This window comes from Apodemus sylvaticus, chromosome 17, assembly GCF_947179515.1.
Source record: "Apodemus sylvaticus chromosome 17, mApoSyl1.1, whole genome shotgun sequence".
Lineage (NCBI taxonomy): Eukaryota > Metazoa > Chordata > Mammalia > Rodentia > Muridae > Apodemus > Apodemus sylvaticus.
The window spans coordinates 48243861-48259611 of NC_067488.1; the positions used below are offsets into that span (position 1 = coordinate 48243861).

At 51.2% G+C, this 15751-nt stretch overlaps 1 protein-coding gene across 2 annotated transcripts; it reads right to left on the reverse strand.

Annotated features, from left to right (window-relative positions):
- Nucleotides 1-14035: 14035 nt before the first annotated feature.
- Nucleotides 14036-15508, reverse strand: Kcnj4 (potassium inwardly rectifying channel subfamily J member 4). Of its 2 annotated transcripts, XM_052161158.1 has the most exons (2): nt 15229-15508; nt 14036-15171 (listed from the first exon to the last, which is right to left on the reverse strand). In XM_052161158.1, the coding sequence occupies exons 1-2, from the start codon at nt 15494-15496 to the stop codon at nt 14159-14161; spliced, it is 1281 nt and encodes a 426-aa protein (XP_052017118.1). In that variant the 5' UTR covers nt 15497-15508; the 3' UTR covers nt 14036-14158. The 2 variants fall into 2 exon arrangements, with proteins under 2 accessions (XP_052017118.1, XP_052017117.1); XM_052161157.1 differs by having other exon boundaries at nt 14036-15508.
- Between the last annotated feature and the right edge of the window lie 243 nt (nt 15509-15751).

Below are 15751 nucleotides of genomic sequence, written 5' to 3' on the forward strand. Positions count from 1 at the left end.
CCAGAATTCACTATGTAGACCAGGTTGACTTCAAACTCACAGAGTGAGTCACCTGCCTCTGCCTCCTGAATCCTGGGATTGAAGACACACACGATTACATCTAGCAGTAGGTTTTTCTGGTTTTTTAAATACTTATTTTATTTTGTGTATGTCTATGTGTAGGTATGCATTATGCACACATGTGTGCAGGTACACAAAAGGCCAGAAGATGGCATCGGATGTCCTGGAGCTGTAGTTACCGACACGTGGGAGCTACCTGACCTGGGCACTGGAATCCGACTCCACTCCTGTGCTTCGCAAAAACAGCAAGCTGAGCTAACTCTCCAGCCGCCTCCCCACCTCCTGTTTTTAGAGACAGGATTTCACGTGTTGAAGGCTGATCTCAACCTTTTTATGTAGTAGAGAATGACCTTAAACTTTGATTGCTCCTGATACCCCTTCTGAGTACATAACTATAAATATGTACTGTTTCACCCGGCTTATGTGTGCTGGAAAATACTCTATAAACCAAGCCATATTCCTGCCCTGGTTCAGGAAAATTAGACTTTTATTAAAAGATTTATTTTATTTTTAATCGTCTATATGTGCATGCTTCTGTGCACAGGAAAGCAAGTAGTACTCTTGGAGGTCAGAAGAGGGCGTCAGCTTGGAGTTACAGCTTGGAGTTACAGGTGGTTGTGAGTCACCTGAAGAGGAGCCTGGGAACAGAGCCATGAGCAGAACGTCTGTCTGTCTGTCTGTCTATTGTTCTTTCTTTTTTCTAGGATTTATTTATGTTTATTTATATGAGTACACTGGAGCTATCTTCAGACACGCCAGAAGAGGGCATTGGATCCTATTACAGATGGCCGTGAGCCACCATGTGGTTGCTGGATTTGAACTCAGGACCTCTGGAAGAGCAGCCAGTGTGCTCTTCACCGCTGAGCCATCTCTCCAGGCCCCAGATTAGACTCTTTAAAGTACAGGATTCCCAGGCTCAGTGGCATATGGTCAGGAATCTTCCCTCTCTCCTTCCATTTAGACTAGAGCCAAACTCCCACCCCGCCCCATCACCACCTAAGCTGCCCTAAGTCAAGGCTTGGTTCTCTTGGAGAAGAAAATGAGCATTGACCGAGGCAGAGTCAACTCTGCAGTAGTGGACCGCAGAGATCTTGCCCCGCAGCAGAGCTCACCTGGGAGATAGGGATGCTATCCATCTTATTAATTCTGCTTCTATTACTGTGATAACACACCATGACCAAGACCGAAGACACCTTAGAGAAGGAAGGCTGTATCCAGGCTCATGCGGATCCAGCAGGAGAAGGGTCTGTCACCATCACCTGTGGGACCTCAGCAGCAGGCAGGCATCGTGACTGGAGCAGAAAGCTAAGTGTTCGCAGGGCGGTGGTGGCGCACACCTGTAACCCCAGCACTTGGGAGGCAGAGGCAGGCGGATCTCTGAGTTCGAGGTTGCCTGGTCTACAGAGTGAGTTCCAGGACAGCCAGGGCTACACAGAGAAACCCTGTCTCGAAAAAAACACCGAGAGAGGGAGAGGGAGGGGGAGGGGGGAGGAGAGAGAGAAAGAGAGAAAGAGAGAGAGAGAGAGAGAGAGAGAGAGAGAGAGAGAGAGAGAGAGAGAGAGAGCGCTAAGCTCTCGCATCTTGACCTTGACCCGCAAGAACAAGCAAAGAGCAAACTGGGGATGATAGCAGTCTTTTAAACTTTCAAAGTCTAAGAGTGCTGCAGGTCGTCTGACATGGCCACGCCCCCTAGGCCTCCCCAGCAGCAGCATTTCCTACTGGAAACAAAGTAACAAATGCTGGAGCTCACAAGGGACATCTCATTCAAACCACCACTCTCCCTGAGCCGGAGTGAAAGCCGAACTGAGCCCAGGCACCTGGGCTGCAGGGCTACAACCATCCGAAGGCTTTGCCTGCCCAAAACACTTGGCTCCCTCTCCGACTGGACTCCCCAGGAACAGAACTCCAGCTTTCTCAATACCCTGCAAATTGTAGCATTCTGCAAGCCCCCAGGGAATTCTGAATGAATGGTCAAAGACAAAAATGAGTAACAGTTTGGCTTCAGAGTGACACAGAGCTAACACTCCTGAGAAGCTGTGGGTTTCAGGGACCAGAGGCTGGATTACGTGGGAGCCTGCAGGGAAGCTTCCAGAAGGACACACCTTCTGGAACTGGTACTGGTTGTTGCCGCTGGGGCCCGGGGGAGGAGAATGCAGAGGAGGAAGGCTTGCTTTTCTGTTTGAATGTTTATATTATATATTGTAATGTGCGTAGATCCTAATGTGTTATAATTATAATGCATTTCCATGTGCATGTTTAATAAATGGATGCAGAAATAAACACTCACCTGGCGAGCTCCCTAAACACGGGCTGTAGCCCCAGCAGGTCTGGGGGTGGCAGGCAACCAGGATGAGCTCTCCAGGTGATGCTTGTCACAGGTGGCCCTGGACTACACTTGAGGAACAAAATCACCAGCTGGGTCCTCTTCCTGCCGGCCACTCAGCCAGGCTCATTTGCATGATTTTTGCATATATTTGCATGGCTCCCCTAGTTCCAAATAAAGCCTGTATTATCCTTTATCCTCGCTTCTGCCACCCGAAGGAACACTTCCCTCCTCTCTCCTCCCCAAGACCTGGCTGACCTGGACAAACTCCCCTCACCCTATAGATCCCGGTGCAATATGTCATCTATATTCTATGACCTCCTGGCTCCCAGCACAGATGTCACCTCCTCTGAAGCCTCTCCTACCCCCAGCCAAGTGTCTTCAGCCCTCCTATGAACTCCTCCTACCTTGCTATGTTTGCACACTTCCTCCACCGAGGCTGGCAGGGTCCGATGAGGCCAGAGCCCATTAGCTTCATTCTGAAGAATCGGAAACTGGGCTTGGTGAGGTCACCTAACCCATCCCCAGAAATGGGGATCTGACAGCATTCTTGCATTCTACTCTTTTTTTGTGTGTAATCTACCTTTTCCTTTGGGGGTGCTCACGGGTGGAGAGGGAGGTCAGAAGTCAGAAGTCCCCCAGAACAATTCTTGGGGAACATTTCTTTCCTTCTACCACGCTGAGTGCTTGGGACCAAACTCACATTGTCAGACTTGACATCACATGCCTTTATTTGCTGAGCCATCTTTTTTTCATTATTATTATTATTTTATTTATGCATGGAGTATGCGGTGTGTGTGTCTTTGTATGTGTAAGTATACGTGCACATATGAAGACCAACATCAGTTATTTCCGTCAGGTGCCTTGTTGCTTTATTTTTGATGTTTTTGTTGAGACAGGGTCTCTCAGTCTGAGCTTCAGGAACTGTTTCCACTTCACCCCCACAGGGTTACAGGCTCGCCAAGGTTTTTATATGTATTGTAGGATCTGAACTCAGATTGTTTGCTTGCCTGGCAGGTCCTTTGCTGACTGAGTCATCTCCCAGCGGCCACCCCACCCCACCCTGTTTTACTCATTTTGTGTTTTGGAGTGCTGGGATTGAACCTAAGGCTTTGTGTGTGTGAAGCAAGCAGTCTACCACTGAGCTGCATTTCCAGCCCGGAGTCAATGTCATTTGGATTTGTTTTGCTCTACTTGATTTAATTAGGTCTAAAATTACCAAGTCATTCACACTTAAGTAAAAATATTCCAAGCTGGAAATAGTTGGGGGAAAATAGACTCCCTTCTCTTCCCCAATCTCCCCAGACGTACTCTCTAGGACCCATCAGGTCTCCTGCCACACCACATTTGCATTTCTATAGAGATGTGATGTATGCAAGTGTATATAAGCATAGCACTTTATAAGACATACAGGCAAAAGACATATGAAGACAATTCACGGGCTGGAGAGCCTGCACTACGACCACGTGTCTCTTTCAGAAAACACAGGCTCAGTTCCCAGCACCCGTGTCAGGTAGCTCACAACTGTCTGTAACGCCAGCTCAAGGGTATCTGATGCCCTCTTCTGGCCTCTGAGGGTACTGCACTCATGTGCACATTACCCTCCCCCATATACATTTAAAAAAAATTGAAGATAAAGAATAAAGCTACTCACCTATGTGCCCAAGGCTCCCGAAATTCTGATCTTGGGAGCCCATCCGTGAGGCTCTCTACAGAAGTGCCTCCTCCCTCCTCCTGTGATTTTTTTTTCCCTTACAGATGGACCATAGAATATATTTCCCTGAATAATAAATTTGAGATGCGAATTGCTAAATTAGCATGCATGCAACATGTTCAACTTTATTAGGCAAGACTGAACTATTTTCCCAGGGAGGATGATGCAGCCTACACTCCCACCAGAGGGGATGGGCACCCCCGAGGTTCTACATCCTCACCAAATCTGGTGCTTCTCAACTTCACAATTTCTGCCAAGCTTGTGGGAGTCAGATTCTAACTCGTTGTGGCCCTGATTTGCATTTCCCTGATTACTAATGATACCGAGTTTCTGCTTTGTTGATATCTTCTATATCCTTAGTGATTTTCCCCCCATATTTTTCATCTGTCAGTCACTGAAAGGCTGTAATGAAAATCTGTAATTTGTGCTGGGCTTGTTTATGTCGCCTTGTTTTCTCTTACATATACATTTAAAATCAGATTTTACTTTTAATGTTATATATGCAGTTCCTGTAGAGGCCAAAAGGGGGCGTCAGATCCCGTGGCGCTAGAGTCAAAGGTAACTGTGAGCGGTCCAGCGTGAATGCTGGAAACCGCACACCAGTCTTCGGCAAAGAGGGCGCACACTCCTCAGGCCTGGGCCATCTGTCCAGCCCCATGCTAATGTTAGGAAGCATGTAAGAGTTTAGAATTGTTACATCTTCCTGGCGTTGTCTTCCTTAATGTATTCTAAAAATGCCTTCGCCTTGAAGTCTAGTTCGTCTGACATCATGATAATGACAATTCTTTTGATCTTTCTCCAAACAAAGAAGGGCAATTCATTGCCGCCTCCTCTTCTTGTCTGAGTCAAATCACTTCCAAGTTGCCAGGTGGCCTTACTAAGAGGTGACTCAGTTTCTTATTTAAAAATATTTTTTATCTTAGAAAATTTCAAGCATATACAAAAGCGAATAGTGTGGATTGAGTAACTCTGTAACTTAGACCCAACACCTCTAGCTCCCATATTGACTTCAAGCAAGCTCATGTCATGTAGACCAACTCTAAATACTTGAGTATTAGTCTCAAGAAGTCGTTATTATTTATTTCTGAAGACAGGGGTCACACTGTTTTCTGTGCCTGGCCTGGAACTCACTATGTAGACCAGGCTGGCTTCAAACTCACAAAAATCTGCCTGCCTCTGCCTCCTGGTGTGCTAGGTCCTATGCTCAGTGGGACCCTTCTTTAAAAACACACACACACACATAAAACAAACAAAAATAAACCAAATCCACTACCACTGTCTAGGAGAATCCCCTAGTGACATCTGATGTCATCTTGTTAAAAAAAAAAAAGATTTATTTATTTGAGTACATTGTAGCTGTCTTCAGACACACCACCAGAGAGCGTCAGATACTATTACGGATGGTTGTGAGCCACCATGTGGTTGCTGGGAATTGAGCTCAGGACCTTTGGAAGAGCAGTCAGTGCTCTTACCCGCTGAGCTGAGCTATCTCTCTAGGTCTTGATGTTATCTTTTAGTATTTTTTTTGTTGTTGTTGTTGTTCACTTTGGAATGTAGAAGGAGCCACTACACTGGTACAGCTACACTGTATCCCTGGGTGGTGAAACCACTAGAACTGCCTTTCTCAGTTCTTGGTAAATAAATTGCACCAAGCAAGCAGCCTGATTGAATGTGGTAGAGCACACACAGACATAAGGTAGGATGGGAACTTGTTAGTAGGAGGAAGGGGCTCCACAGGGGATGGGGAGAGAGGACAATGGGGAAGATAACTAAATCTCTTCTCCATGCTCCCTCCACCCCACCCTGCTTCCCCAATCTTGTTTCCCTTATGATTTGTTTGTTGAAGCTATGTTCTTTGTGCTTTTTATGAGCACGTGTCCTTTAAAGAAATTGGACACCTGACCATCTATAGGAGCAGACAGGATCTGATTCGGGTGGGAGGTGGGGGGGGAAGGGCACTGGGGATTAAACCCAGGTGTGCTGTTTAGTCTTGTCAACTTGACACAAGCTGGAGTCACCCAGAAAGAGAGAACTTCATCAGCTTGGTCTGTGGGGGCATTTTCTTGATTAGCGACTGCCAGGGGGACGGTCCAGCACACTGTGGGTGGCGCGTCCCTAGGCAGACTGCAGCTGACTGAGGCTAGGTGCAAGCTAGTAAGCAGTATCTTCACAGTCTCTGCTTCAGTTCCTGTGTTCGGGTTCCTGCTCAGGCCTCCCTAGATGGTAGACAATTGCCCTGGACTGTGAGGTGAAATCAATCCTTTCCTCTCCTACTTGCTTTTAGTCAAAGTATTGTTTGTTTGCTTGCTTGCTTTGCTTTGCTTTGGTTTTGAGACAGGGTTTCCCTGTGTAGCTTTGGCTATCCCAGAGCTTGCTCTGTAGACCAGGTTGGACTCACAGAGATGCACCTGCCTCTTCTGGGATTAAAGGCATTCACCACCACTGCTCAGCTTGGTCAGGGCATTTTATCACAGTGAAAGGCAGTGAGAACTCAAGACTTCACCAATATCCTGCAAGCATTCCACCACTGAGACACATCCCCAGCCCATGTGTGTGTGTGTGTGTGTGTGTGTGTGTCTCATCTGTTTTTAATACCAAGTCTTCAAAATCAGTAGGTACCTTCCATGCATGGCACCCTCCAGTGAGAGCAACTATGAACTGGGGCCTGATGCTCATGTAGCAGCATTCCATCAAAGCAGGGAAAAATACACTTTACAAACGCAGGCATTCCCCACAGGGATGTAGTCACGGCTTTGCTCAGTTTTGCTAAAATCCAGCCTCTCTGCTGCCCATGCCCCATCTGTACCTCCTCAGAGAGGCCCCGAGACCACCACTGGGCTGGGGTGTCGGAAGGGATAACCCCAGTATTTTCCTTCACTCTCCTGTGCCCGCCCCCAGCCTGCCATACTTTCCTGATTACTAAACACTTTGATGGATGAACTTTCCCTGGAAGAAAAAAACAAGGGATAATTCTGTGGTCCTCTGAGACAGGAAAGGAAACTGAGGCAGACCACCCCTGAAGTTGAGCTGCCCTGGCTTCCTTGTGGAGGTCTGGCAGCTGAGGGTCTCCAGATGGCCCTGAGGTGGCTTGGGCCTGTTCTTCAGCCAACAGACTGAGTACCAGGCTCTCTCCGGGCGGGAGCCAGCCACTGCAGAAAAGGACTAGAAAGGGCCTTTGCGGTTGTCTGGTAGTCTGCCAGAGTCGACCCTGTACCTCACTTGAGAGGTGAGTTTTGAAGGCCGGGGATAAAAATAACAGCCATTAGCTGGGCTGAGTGCTTCATCGGGCCACTCAGAGCAGCCCCAAGGTGGAGATCCTCATGTCCTCCTCCTGCAGACGAGCAAGCAGTGCCTCCGCCAGCTGTGGAGAGGTTCGCCTGCCTCTCCACACAACCCAGCAGAGCAGTCCCAGCTTCCAGGCTCTATGGCAAGGTCACGCAGAGTGGACATTTGTGTGCCCTCCAACTCTCATCTTCCTTCCTTGGCCCCCTTCTGGGTTCGCTGCCTCTCGTCCCCATCCCCCAGGCTGCCACAGCCCTCAGCTAGACCCTCAGCACTCTGAATCAAACTGGTGGTTCTTCCTGCCTGCAGCTCACGCCACTATTCAGAACAGCCCCAGTGACGGTCACACTTGGGCAATGTGGCTGGGTCTGGAATTGCCTTCAGTGTTCTAGCTCTGTGACAAAATCCCTTTTAAAAATCAACTAAATAGGGGGAGAGGTATATTTTGAGGTGTTTTGGGGAGGGTGGGATGAGGAGAAATGGGTCTTCAGGCAGCTCAAACCATCCTCAAATGATTTCTGTAGTTAAAAATAACCTTAAACGCTTGGTCCTCCTGCCTCCAACCTCTCAAGTGCTGGGATTACGGGTGGGCACCACCCCACTCGATGTGGTGCTGGGAATCGAGCCCGGGATCTTTGTGTCTCAGGCAAGCACTCTACCAACTGAGCTTACCTCAGCCTGAAGGGTTGGCTCTTGGTTTATAAGATTCTCCCCTGTAGTGAATTCCCGTTAGGTCTCTGGACATCCAACAATGTGTGCGCGCGGTGCGCATACGCACGCACGCACGCACACACAGCAAATGTTCTCCTCAGGGTGGCTTTGAAGACCACACCCCCAAGGACCTCCCGATGACTGGCCTCCTGGAGGCTCCACCACCTCTCTCAACACTGTCACACACTTGTGACAAAGCCTTTAACAAGAGGGACCTCTGGAGGAATGTTCTGGCTGCAAATCACGTCACTCCCATAGGCTGAGATGCTGCGAGCCCGGAGCTTGGAGCTGTGACAAAATCGCTGGAGCCCATGCGTCATCTCCACCTCGCTACCTCCCCACCCATTCCTGTCACTCACAGTCCACCTCCCCTTCTCCCAGCATCCCTCAGAAGACCTAGCACTCTTGCCCCTCAGCCTGAGTCCTCTGCCGGCCACCAGTGTGTGGCAAAGCCCACCGAGAAAGAGATTGCCTCCTTCCCATGCCTCCCCCACCCCCACCTCCACACCCCACCCCCGCCCCAGGGACCAGGCCATAATTAGCCTCTTTCCTTTTCTCCTCTGTGAGCTAAATTGTCCATGCCCTGCCTTCCCTCACCTGTCAGAAGGAACTGGAACCCGTCCATCCTTTCCATTCCCCGTCATTAACCTGTCTATGCCTCCTCTCTGCCTACCCAGAGACTTCTCACAGGCTCGCCAGGTCCTGAGCCCCAGGCTGCCCCCTCCCTTTCCCGCTGTCTCCTCCAGCTTCCTTCAGGGGCCTTGGGACTTAAGGATTGACAAGGGTCTGTAAGCTCTCATCGCCCACCCCACTTCAGCCCACTCAGCCGCCAGCCAGAGCAGAGCTTCCTGGATTCCTCTCTCTGTCTGCTCCCAGACAGCCTGCCCAGCTCCTGCTCGTTCTTCCGTCTGACATTCCAGCCTCCAGTCCTGTTGTCCCCATACCACATGGGCAGTTTGTCACCCCTACTCTGGCTCTGGCTGAAGAAAGGCCAGGTGTCTGTCAGCCCACTGTCCCAGGCTAGGCCCTTCCCCGTACATAGTGTCCCACAGCGTTCCCGTCTTTCCTTCTATCATACCACTGGAAAATCTGACATCGACTCCTGTCCAGCAGGGTAGAAATTTGTGGTCCCAGGCTAGAGACTGGTCAGAGGTCCTTTTGAACACTACACACTAGTGTTGAAGTGTAGTGAGTGGGCCTTCCAGGAATAGCTTTGATTTAGTGCCAAAGCCCCTTGCCTGAGACGGGGCCTCCATTGCTTAAGGCAGGAGCTCATACATTATTTATTTGTTAGGTGAGTGAGCTCTTTAGAATCAGTCATGGTCACTTCTGGGCCAAGGGTCCCTAGGGTCCTAGGGAGGCAGCAAAGAGGCCTGGCTGATTTACTAAGAACCAGTTCTGTCCTGACCTGCTCTCTTCCCAAGGCCTCCCACCATCTTCAGAAAAGCCAGGAATAGAAGCCATGCTTGCACTAGAACCCCAGGAGCCACGAAATCCAACTCCTAACCTTGAAGATGAGGAAATGAAGCCCAGAGAAGGATGCCTGTGACCCTGGGCTGCACAGTGATTTGGAAACAAACTCCTCCCTCTCTCCCGTCTCAGGGCTCACGTATGCCCAGTGCTAAAGCAACGAGCCTGGTTTCTCTTTTCTCCACGGTTGCCAGGAAACTCCAAGTTTGCTCTCAGACTAATTGTGCCATTTATTGTGAATCAAACCTTTTCCAAAGTCCACTCACGTTTATTTAGATCATTGATTTTACGCCAGACTCCAGACCTGCCATGCCCAGTCACACACAGGATCTCATTTAGTCCACACAAAATGTAAGAAATACATGAATCACACACACACACACACACACACACACACACACAGAGGCACGTGCAGACTCAATTTACCTGCCCAAGGCCACACAGTTGCTAAGTCCCAAGGGCAAAATCCCGACCTAGGCGCCTCTGCCTCTCACATTCACGACCTTAACTCTCAGTGGGGGATATGGGGTGCCAAGGGTCTTGACTTCACTGCCCCTTGATAGCTATCCTTCCTCCTCAGTCCAGGAGGGAAGCTGGGGTGTTGAGACCTTCTCAATCCTTAAAGGTATAGCTTGTTTTCATGGAAGCATGCAGATGTCGAGACTTTTGACTTCCGGGTTTGTTTGTTTGCTTTTTGAAATAAAGTCTTCGTATGTAGTTGTTCAGGCTGTCCTGGAACTTGCCAGGTAGACCAGGCTAACCTGGAACTCCCAGAGATCCATCTATCTGCTTCTGTCAAATTCCAAAGATGGAAGATTTGCCAGGGAGTGGTGGTACACACCTTTAACATTAGCCCTTGAGAGGCAAAGGCAGGAGGGTTAAGAGTCCACGATCATCTTCAGCTTCATTATTGAGTTTGAGGCCAGCCTGAGCTACATGAGACCTAGTCTTTAAAACAAACAAACAAAACTAACAAAGCATACCACACTGCCCAGAATAATTCGTATCCAGAAAAAATGAGAGAAGCCACACAAAAGAAGAAGACTGCGTGATCCAAGAAAGACCTTAGAGCGACAATTCTTAGCTTGAGTGCCACCTGGGCTTCTCTCTAGTTCTCTCTAAGCTGTTCTAAGTTCATAAGGAAAACTCCGGAAGCCATCTCGGAGGAAGCCACAGTGAGCCAAGATTACTCTTGAATAGTGGTTTTTCCAGGCAGCCGGCAGGTGTGGGGGCGGAGCCTCAGCGAGACCACACCCTCCTGCTCTCTCGTCTCCTCCCACACCTGTGCTCCCTTCTAGTCCTCCGTAACCTCTCTTCCAGACTGAAGAGCAGGCGCTAGGCTAGACCAGGCTGGCCCATCTTCCCTGGGCTGAGCAGAAAAGGGCGTGGTGGCACCTCCAAAGGTCTCTGCAGCTGCTAACCAGTTTGCATGACTGAGCACCAAGGTATCTAAGCTGCTTGCCGCCCCCAGATGCAGCCACGGGGAGAGAGCAGGGAAGGAGAGAGAGAGAGTGAGAGAGATCAGAGGAGCTGGGAAGCGGGTGGGAGGGCTGCGAAAGGGGAACAGGTGGGAGAGAGAAGGTGAGTCAGCAGAACTGAGCCAGCAGCCCAGCTTGCAGCCTGCCTGGAGCGGTGCAGTTGAGCTCTCTTGCACAGTGGGTCTGGCGTGGTGGTGGTGGTGGTGGTGGTGGTGGTGGTGGTGGTGGTGGGACCTGAGGAAGGAATGCAGTTGTCTGAAAAGATACAGTTGCCCCCAAGAGTCTGAGCAGGTGGATAACTAGTAACAATGTTTCCAGGGGGGCCTGAAAGGCTTGTCCCCCCGGGGTGGCCCTTTGAGTTAGAGCGGACAGCTTCATACCTGTTCCATTCTAGGACCAGCAGGAGACCCGAGCTGAGGCAGTTGCTTCCCATCGCCTGGGACAGGAAGGAGAGGAACCCCTCCTCCCCCCGGGTCCTCCCGGGCTGGACAGTAGCGCATCCCTGAGAAGCTACCTGGGTCTGGGGTGAGCATGGGTGGTTGGCAATTGAGACTTTTCTGTTGCTGAGTGCTACCTCTCATCCTCGCCTCCAGCCCTTGGAAGCTGCTAAAGGTTACTGGTACACTTGGGATCACAGGGCGGGGATGTTAGGGTAGGCAGCGTCCCTAGTCCATCCTGGCCTCTGAGAATGGGAGGGAAGTCAGCATATAGTGAAAACCCAGTCCTTAGTTCTCCAGGCCTGCATGTCTTCATCTATCAAACGAGACCTCCGTCCGAGGCTGCCTGTAGGAAGCTACAGATTGGGGGTCTTGGATCCCAAGCTAGCCTCTCGCCAGGAAAGAACCTTCAGATTCCTTTGTCAAACTCTTAAAGCATGCTGGGTATGCTGTATTTACCCAAATGGTTGCTTGCAGCCAGGGCTGGTGTAGTGTGATCCTACCTTCCTTCACAGTAGGTAAGCTGGTGTATTGTCACGGAGGTTCCTGAGATCACACAGGATACTTTCTGCTTTTCTACAGCCTGAGTGCTGGGCACCCAGTTGGCATATAGAACAGAGTGGCCAAAGGCAGCCCCTCAAAAAGAGGGCTCATAATCCAGCTCTTTCCTCTGGGGCAGCCCTCGGCACTAACTTGTTGCACTCCTAAGAGATAGGAGGGTCTGGTTTCCCCCTTTCCTTTGGAGTGGGCTCCTGATGACCTGAATTGACCAATAAAATGCAGAGGAAGTGATGGTTGAGTTGAGACCACCCCCCCACCAGCCTTCACTCTTAAATTTCTACTGTAAACACTCCAAGGGAACCTGATGGAATTCATAGGGGGAGGAAGGGCCCAAAGCCCCTACCCAGCATCAGTCTACATGTGGAAGACCTTGACTCTTTTCTGGAGCAGGCATTCCAACTGATTGGGAGCCCTCAGCTCCTCACAGACCTTGAAGAACAGGTACTGGCTGCCTGAGTGAGGTTGGCTCTTCAAATAACACATACTACAGAGCCCAGAGGGAAGGACTTGCCAGAGATCCCCCAGCAAGGCAGACACCATATCTGGACTATAACCAGGTTTTCAGCAGGTTCCCGGGGGCCCCTCCTACCATGGCATCCCGCAGGTTTCCTCAGCAGTCTGTGGAGACACGGATGTGTACACACACGCATGTGTGTCAATCCAGTGGGCACTTCCTACTTCTCCTGAGGTACAAAGGTTTGATTGAGACCTAGCTTCTACGATGCTCGCCCAGGGTCCTGCCATTGACTACCAGGTGGCGGAGGTCCCTGTGTATCTCGGGAAGGACACAAAACCCTGAGAAGGCTCAATGAATGAAAGACAAGCAAGGCCTGGATTTGATCCCCAGCACCTAGTTAAAAAAAAAAAAAAGCTGGCCTTACACAGGAGATCCTGGGGCTCTCTGGTCAGCTACCCTAACCATGAACTCCAGACCAGTGGGAGACCCTGTTTCATAAATAAATAAATAAATAAATAAATAAGGTGGAGGGGACTGGAGAGATGGCTCAGGGGTTAAGGACACTTGTTGCGTTTGCAGAGGACCAGGTTAGACACCCAGCACCACATGGTGCCTCACAACCATCTCTAACTCCTGTCCCCGAGGAACCCCTGCTTCCTTTTGGTCTCTGCAGGCATCAGGTGCACACGCATACATGCAGAGGGGAAAATGTTCATGCAAGTAAAAATGAAAATAAATCTAAAAAAAAAAAGGTGGCTGGCTCCCGAGGGACAAGACCTGAGGTTGTCCTTTGGCTTCGGCAAGGACACACATGTGCACCTGCACACACACACACATACACATGAAATAGTTTTAAAGAAAAGGGGCCACATACAGATACTCACATGCTCTCTCTCTCTCTCTCTCTCTCTCTCTCTCTGTCTCCCCTCTCTACCAGCCTACGTCTAGTGGACCATATGCTTTATTAAAAATAGTTACAAACGCCATCATCAATCTGGGGACTGGAGGGACTGCAAGGAGGGAGGGGTACTCATCCTACCTCTGAGTCCCCTCTGTACCCCAACCCCAACACCATACAGAGCCGGCTTCAAAGGTCTCAAGGGACCAGCCAGCTGGGTCAGGCTAAGGCTGGACTGGGGTGCACAGAGAGGGGTGGTGGCCTCTCTCTGTCTCACAGGTAGAAATGGGCAGAGGTGGACTTGCGTCTCCACCCCTTCCATTTATAGATATTTACAAAAGAGAGTCAAGAGCACAGACCACAGTCATGCAGAAAACACACCCTTCCCCTCCCCCAGACCCACCCTGCCCACCCAGAACCCCATGATGCCCACCCCCCAGCAGTCCAGCCGCCTTCCCCGAGGTCCTGAGAGCAGAAGGGGTACATCCTTGAAGGGTCAGTGGGAAAAGGTGGAAGATCTGGGGGCCCAGAGCCACCGTGGGGAGATGCCAGGGGGCCCAGGCCAACAGGGCGGATGGAGTACCTGGGTCCTTCCCAGTCCTGGGGCCTGCACTCAACAGGAAGGGATCTCCCAGTCTTTGAAGCCCCCACCTTCCTCCAGGTCCACAGAGCAATGTTCAACTCTGTCCTAAGAGTGGAAGGCTTGTCCTGACACCCCACCCCTGGCAGAGGCTCTTGCAGGAATAGAGCAGGGTGGGGCCTGGAGGTCAGATGGCAGACTCCCTGCGGTAGGAAATATTGTCCAGTGGCAGGGTAGCGGCTTGCATGCGCTCCAGATCCAGGTGACTGCCAAACTCAAGCATCCGGATAATACCTGCCTCCTCTTTGGAACCTGCCTCCAGGCCCAGGCCCGCAGCCACGGCTGCGGCAGCCGCAGCCTCCTCTTCCATCTCTTCTTCCTCCTGGCTCATGAGGGCCAGCTCGTTCTCATAGCAGAAGGCACTGGGAGGGGGCGGCGGGGCGGGCAGCACCGTGATCTTGCTCTCCTGTAGCTCACGGGCAGAGCAGCAAGGCGTGCCGGCCACCTCGTAGGTCTTGTGGAATCGTGAATAGTCCACCTTGTAGTGGTTCTTCTCCTCGAAGACCACAGGCTCGAACCGGTGACCCCACAGGATCTCACTGGCCAGGTAGGAGCTGCGGGCCTGGGTGGTCATAGCCGTGGCCTCCACCATGCCCTCCAGGATGACCACAATCTCAAAGTCCTCCGACTCCAGCTCCTCCTTGCCCATGCCGTAGAGTGGGCTGTCCTCGTCAATCTCGTGCACTATGATGATGGGTGACACCAGGAAGATGCGGTCCAGGCCGATGTCATAGCCCACGTTGAGGTCCCGCTGGTCCAGTGGCAGGTACTCACCCTCCTGTGTCATGTAGGGCTTGATGAGCTGGGCCCGGACGTGGGCCTCCACAATGTGACTCTTGCGTAGGTTACCCACGCGCCACATCAGGCAGAGTTTGCCGTCTCTCACCGAGATGACGGCATGGTGGCTGAACAGCAGGGTCTGTGCCCGCTTCTTGGGCCGTGCCATCTTGGCCATGATAGTGCCAATCATGAAGGAGTCAATGACACAGCCTACGATGGACTGGACGACCACTGCAATGACCGCCAACGGGCACTCCTCTGTCACACACCGGAACCCATAGCCAATGGTCGTCTGTGTCTCCACTGAGAAGAGGAAGGCTCCCAAAAAGCCGTTTACATGCATGATGCAGGGTTTGGGGGCTGTCGGGGTTGCCCCACCATTGCCCCCCGGGCTTCCCGCAGCAGGCACCGAGGGACCGGCCTCCAGGTCACCGTGGAAGAAGGCAATGCACCAGAAAAGGAGGCCGAAAAAGAGCCAGGAAACGAGGAAGGCTGCGGAGAAGATCATGAGCATGTAGCGCCAGCGCGTGTCCACGCACGTGGTGAAGATGTCCGCCATGTAGCGCTGGGACTTGTTGCTCAGGTTGGCGAAGTAGACGTTACACTGGCCGTTCTTCTTGACGAAGCGGTTGCGGCGTTTCCGCCTGGGCACGTGGGCCTGCCCGTTTCGGCTGTGTCCGTGCATGACCTGAGGCCGTCGTCGTGGTCACCTGGGGAGATGCAGGGCCTGTGGGGGACAAGAGACAGGTGAGGCTCGCCATTGTTCTGGAAGCTTCTATATGTGTATCTTCTCTATTTTCTGTTATTGAAGCAAGGTGTTAATAATGTTGCCTCCGCTAAGCTGTAACTAATTATGTAGCCAAGGCTGGCCTTGAACCCAGAGATATGCCTGCCTCTGCCTCCCAAATGTGGAACCAAACTGAAGCAGCGCTTTGCTCAC

What these genes read in the sequence shown, in the direction of transcription:
- Kcnj4 (XM_052161157.1), bottom strand. Translation starts at nt 15,496, where the DNA reads ATGCACGGACACAGCCGAAACGGGCAGGCCCACGTGCCCAGGCGGAAA.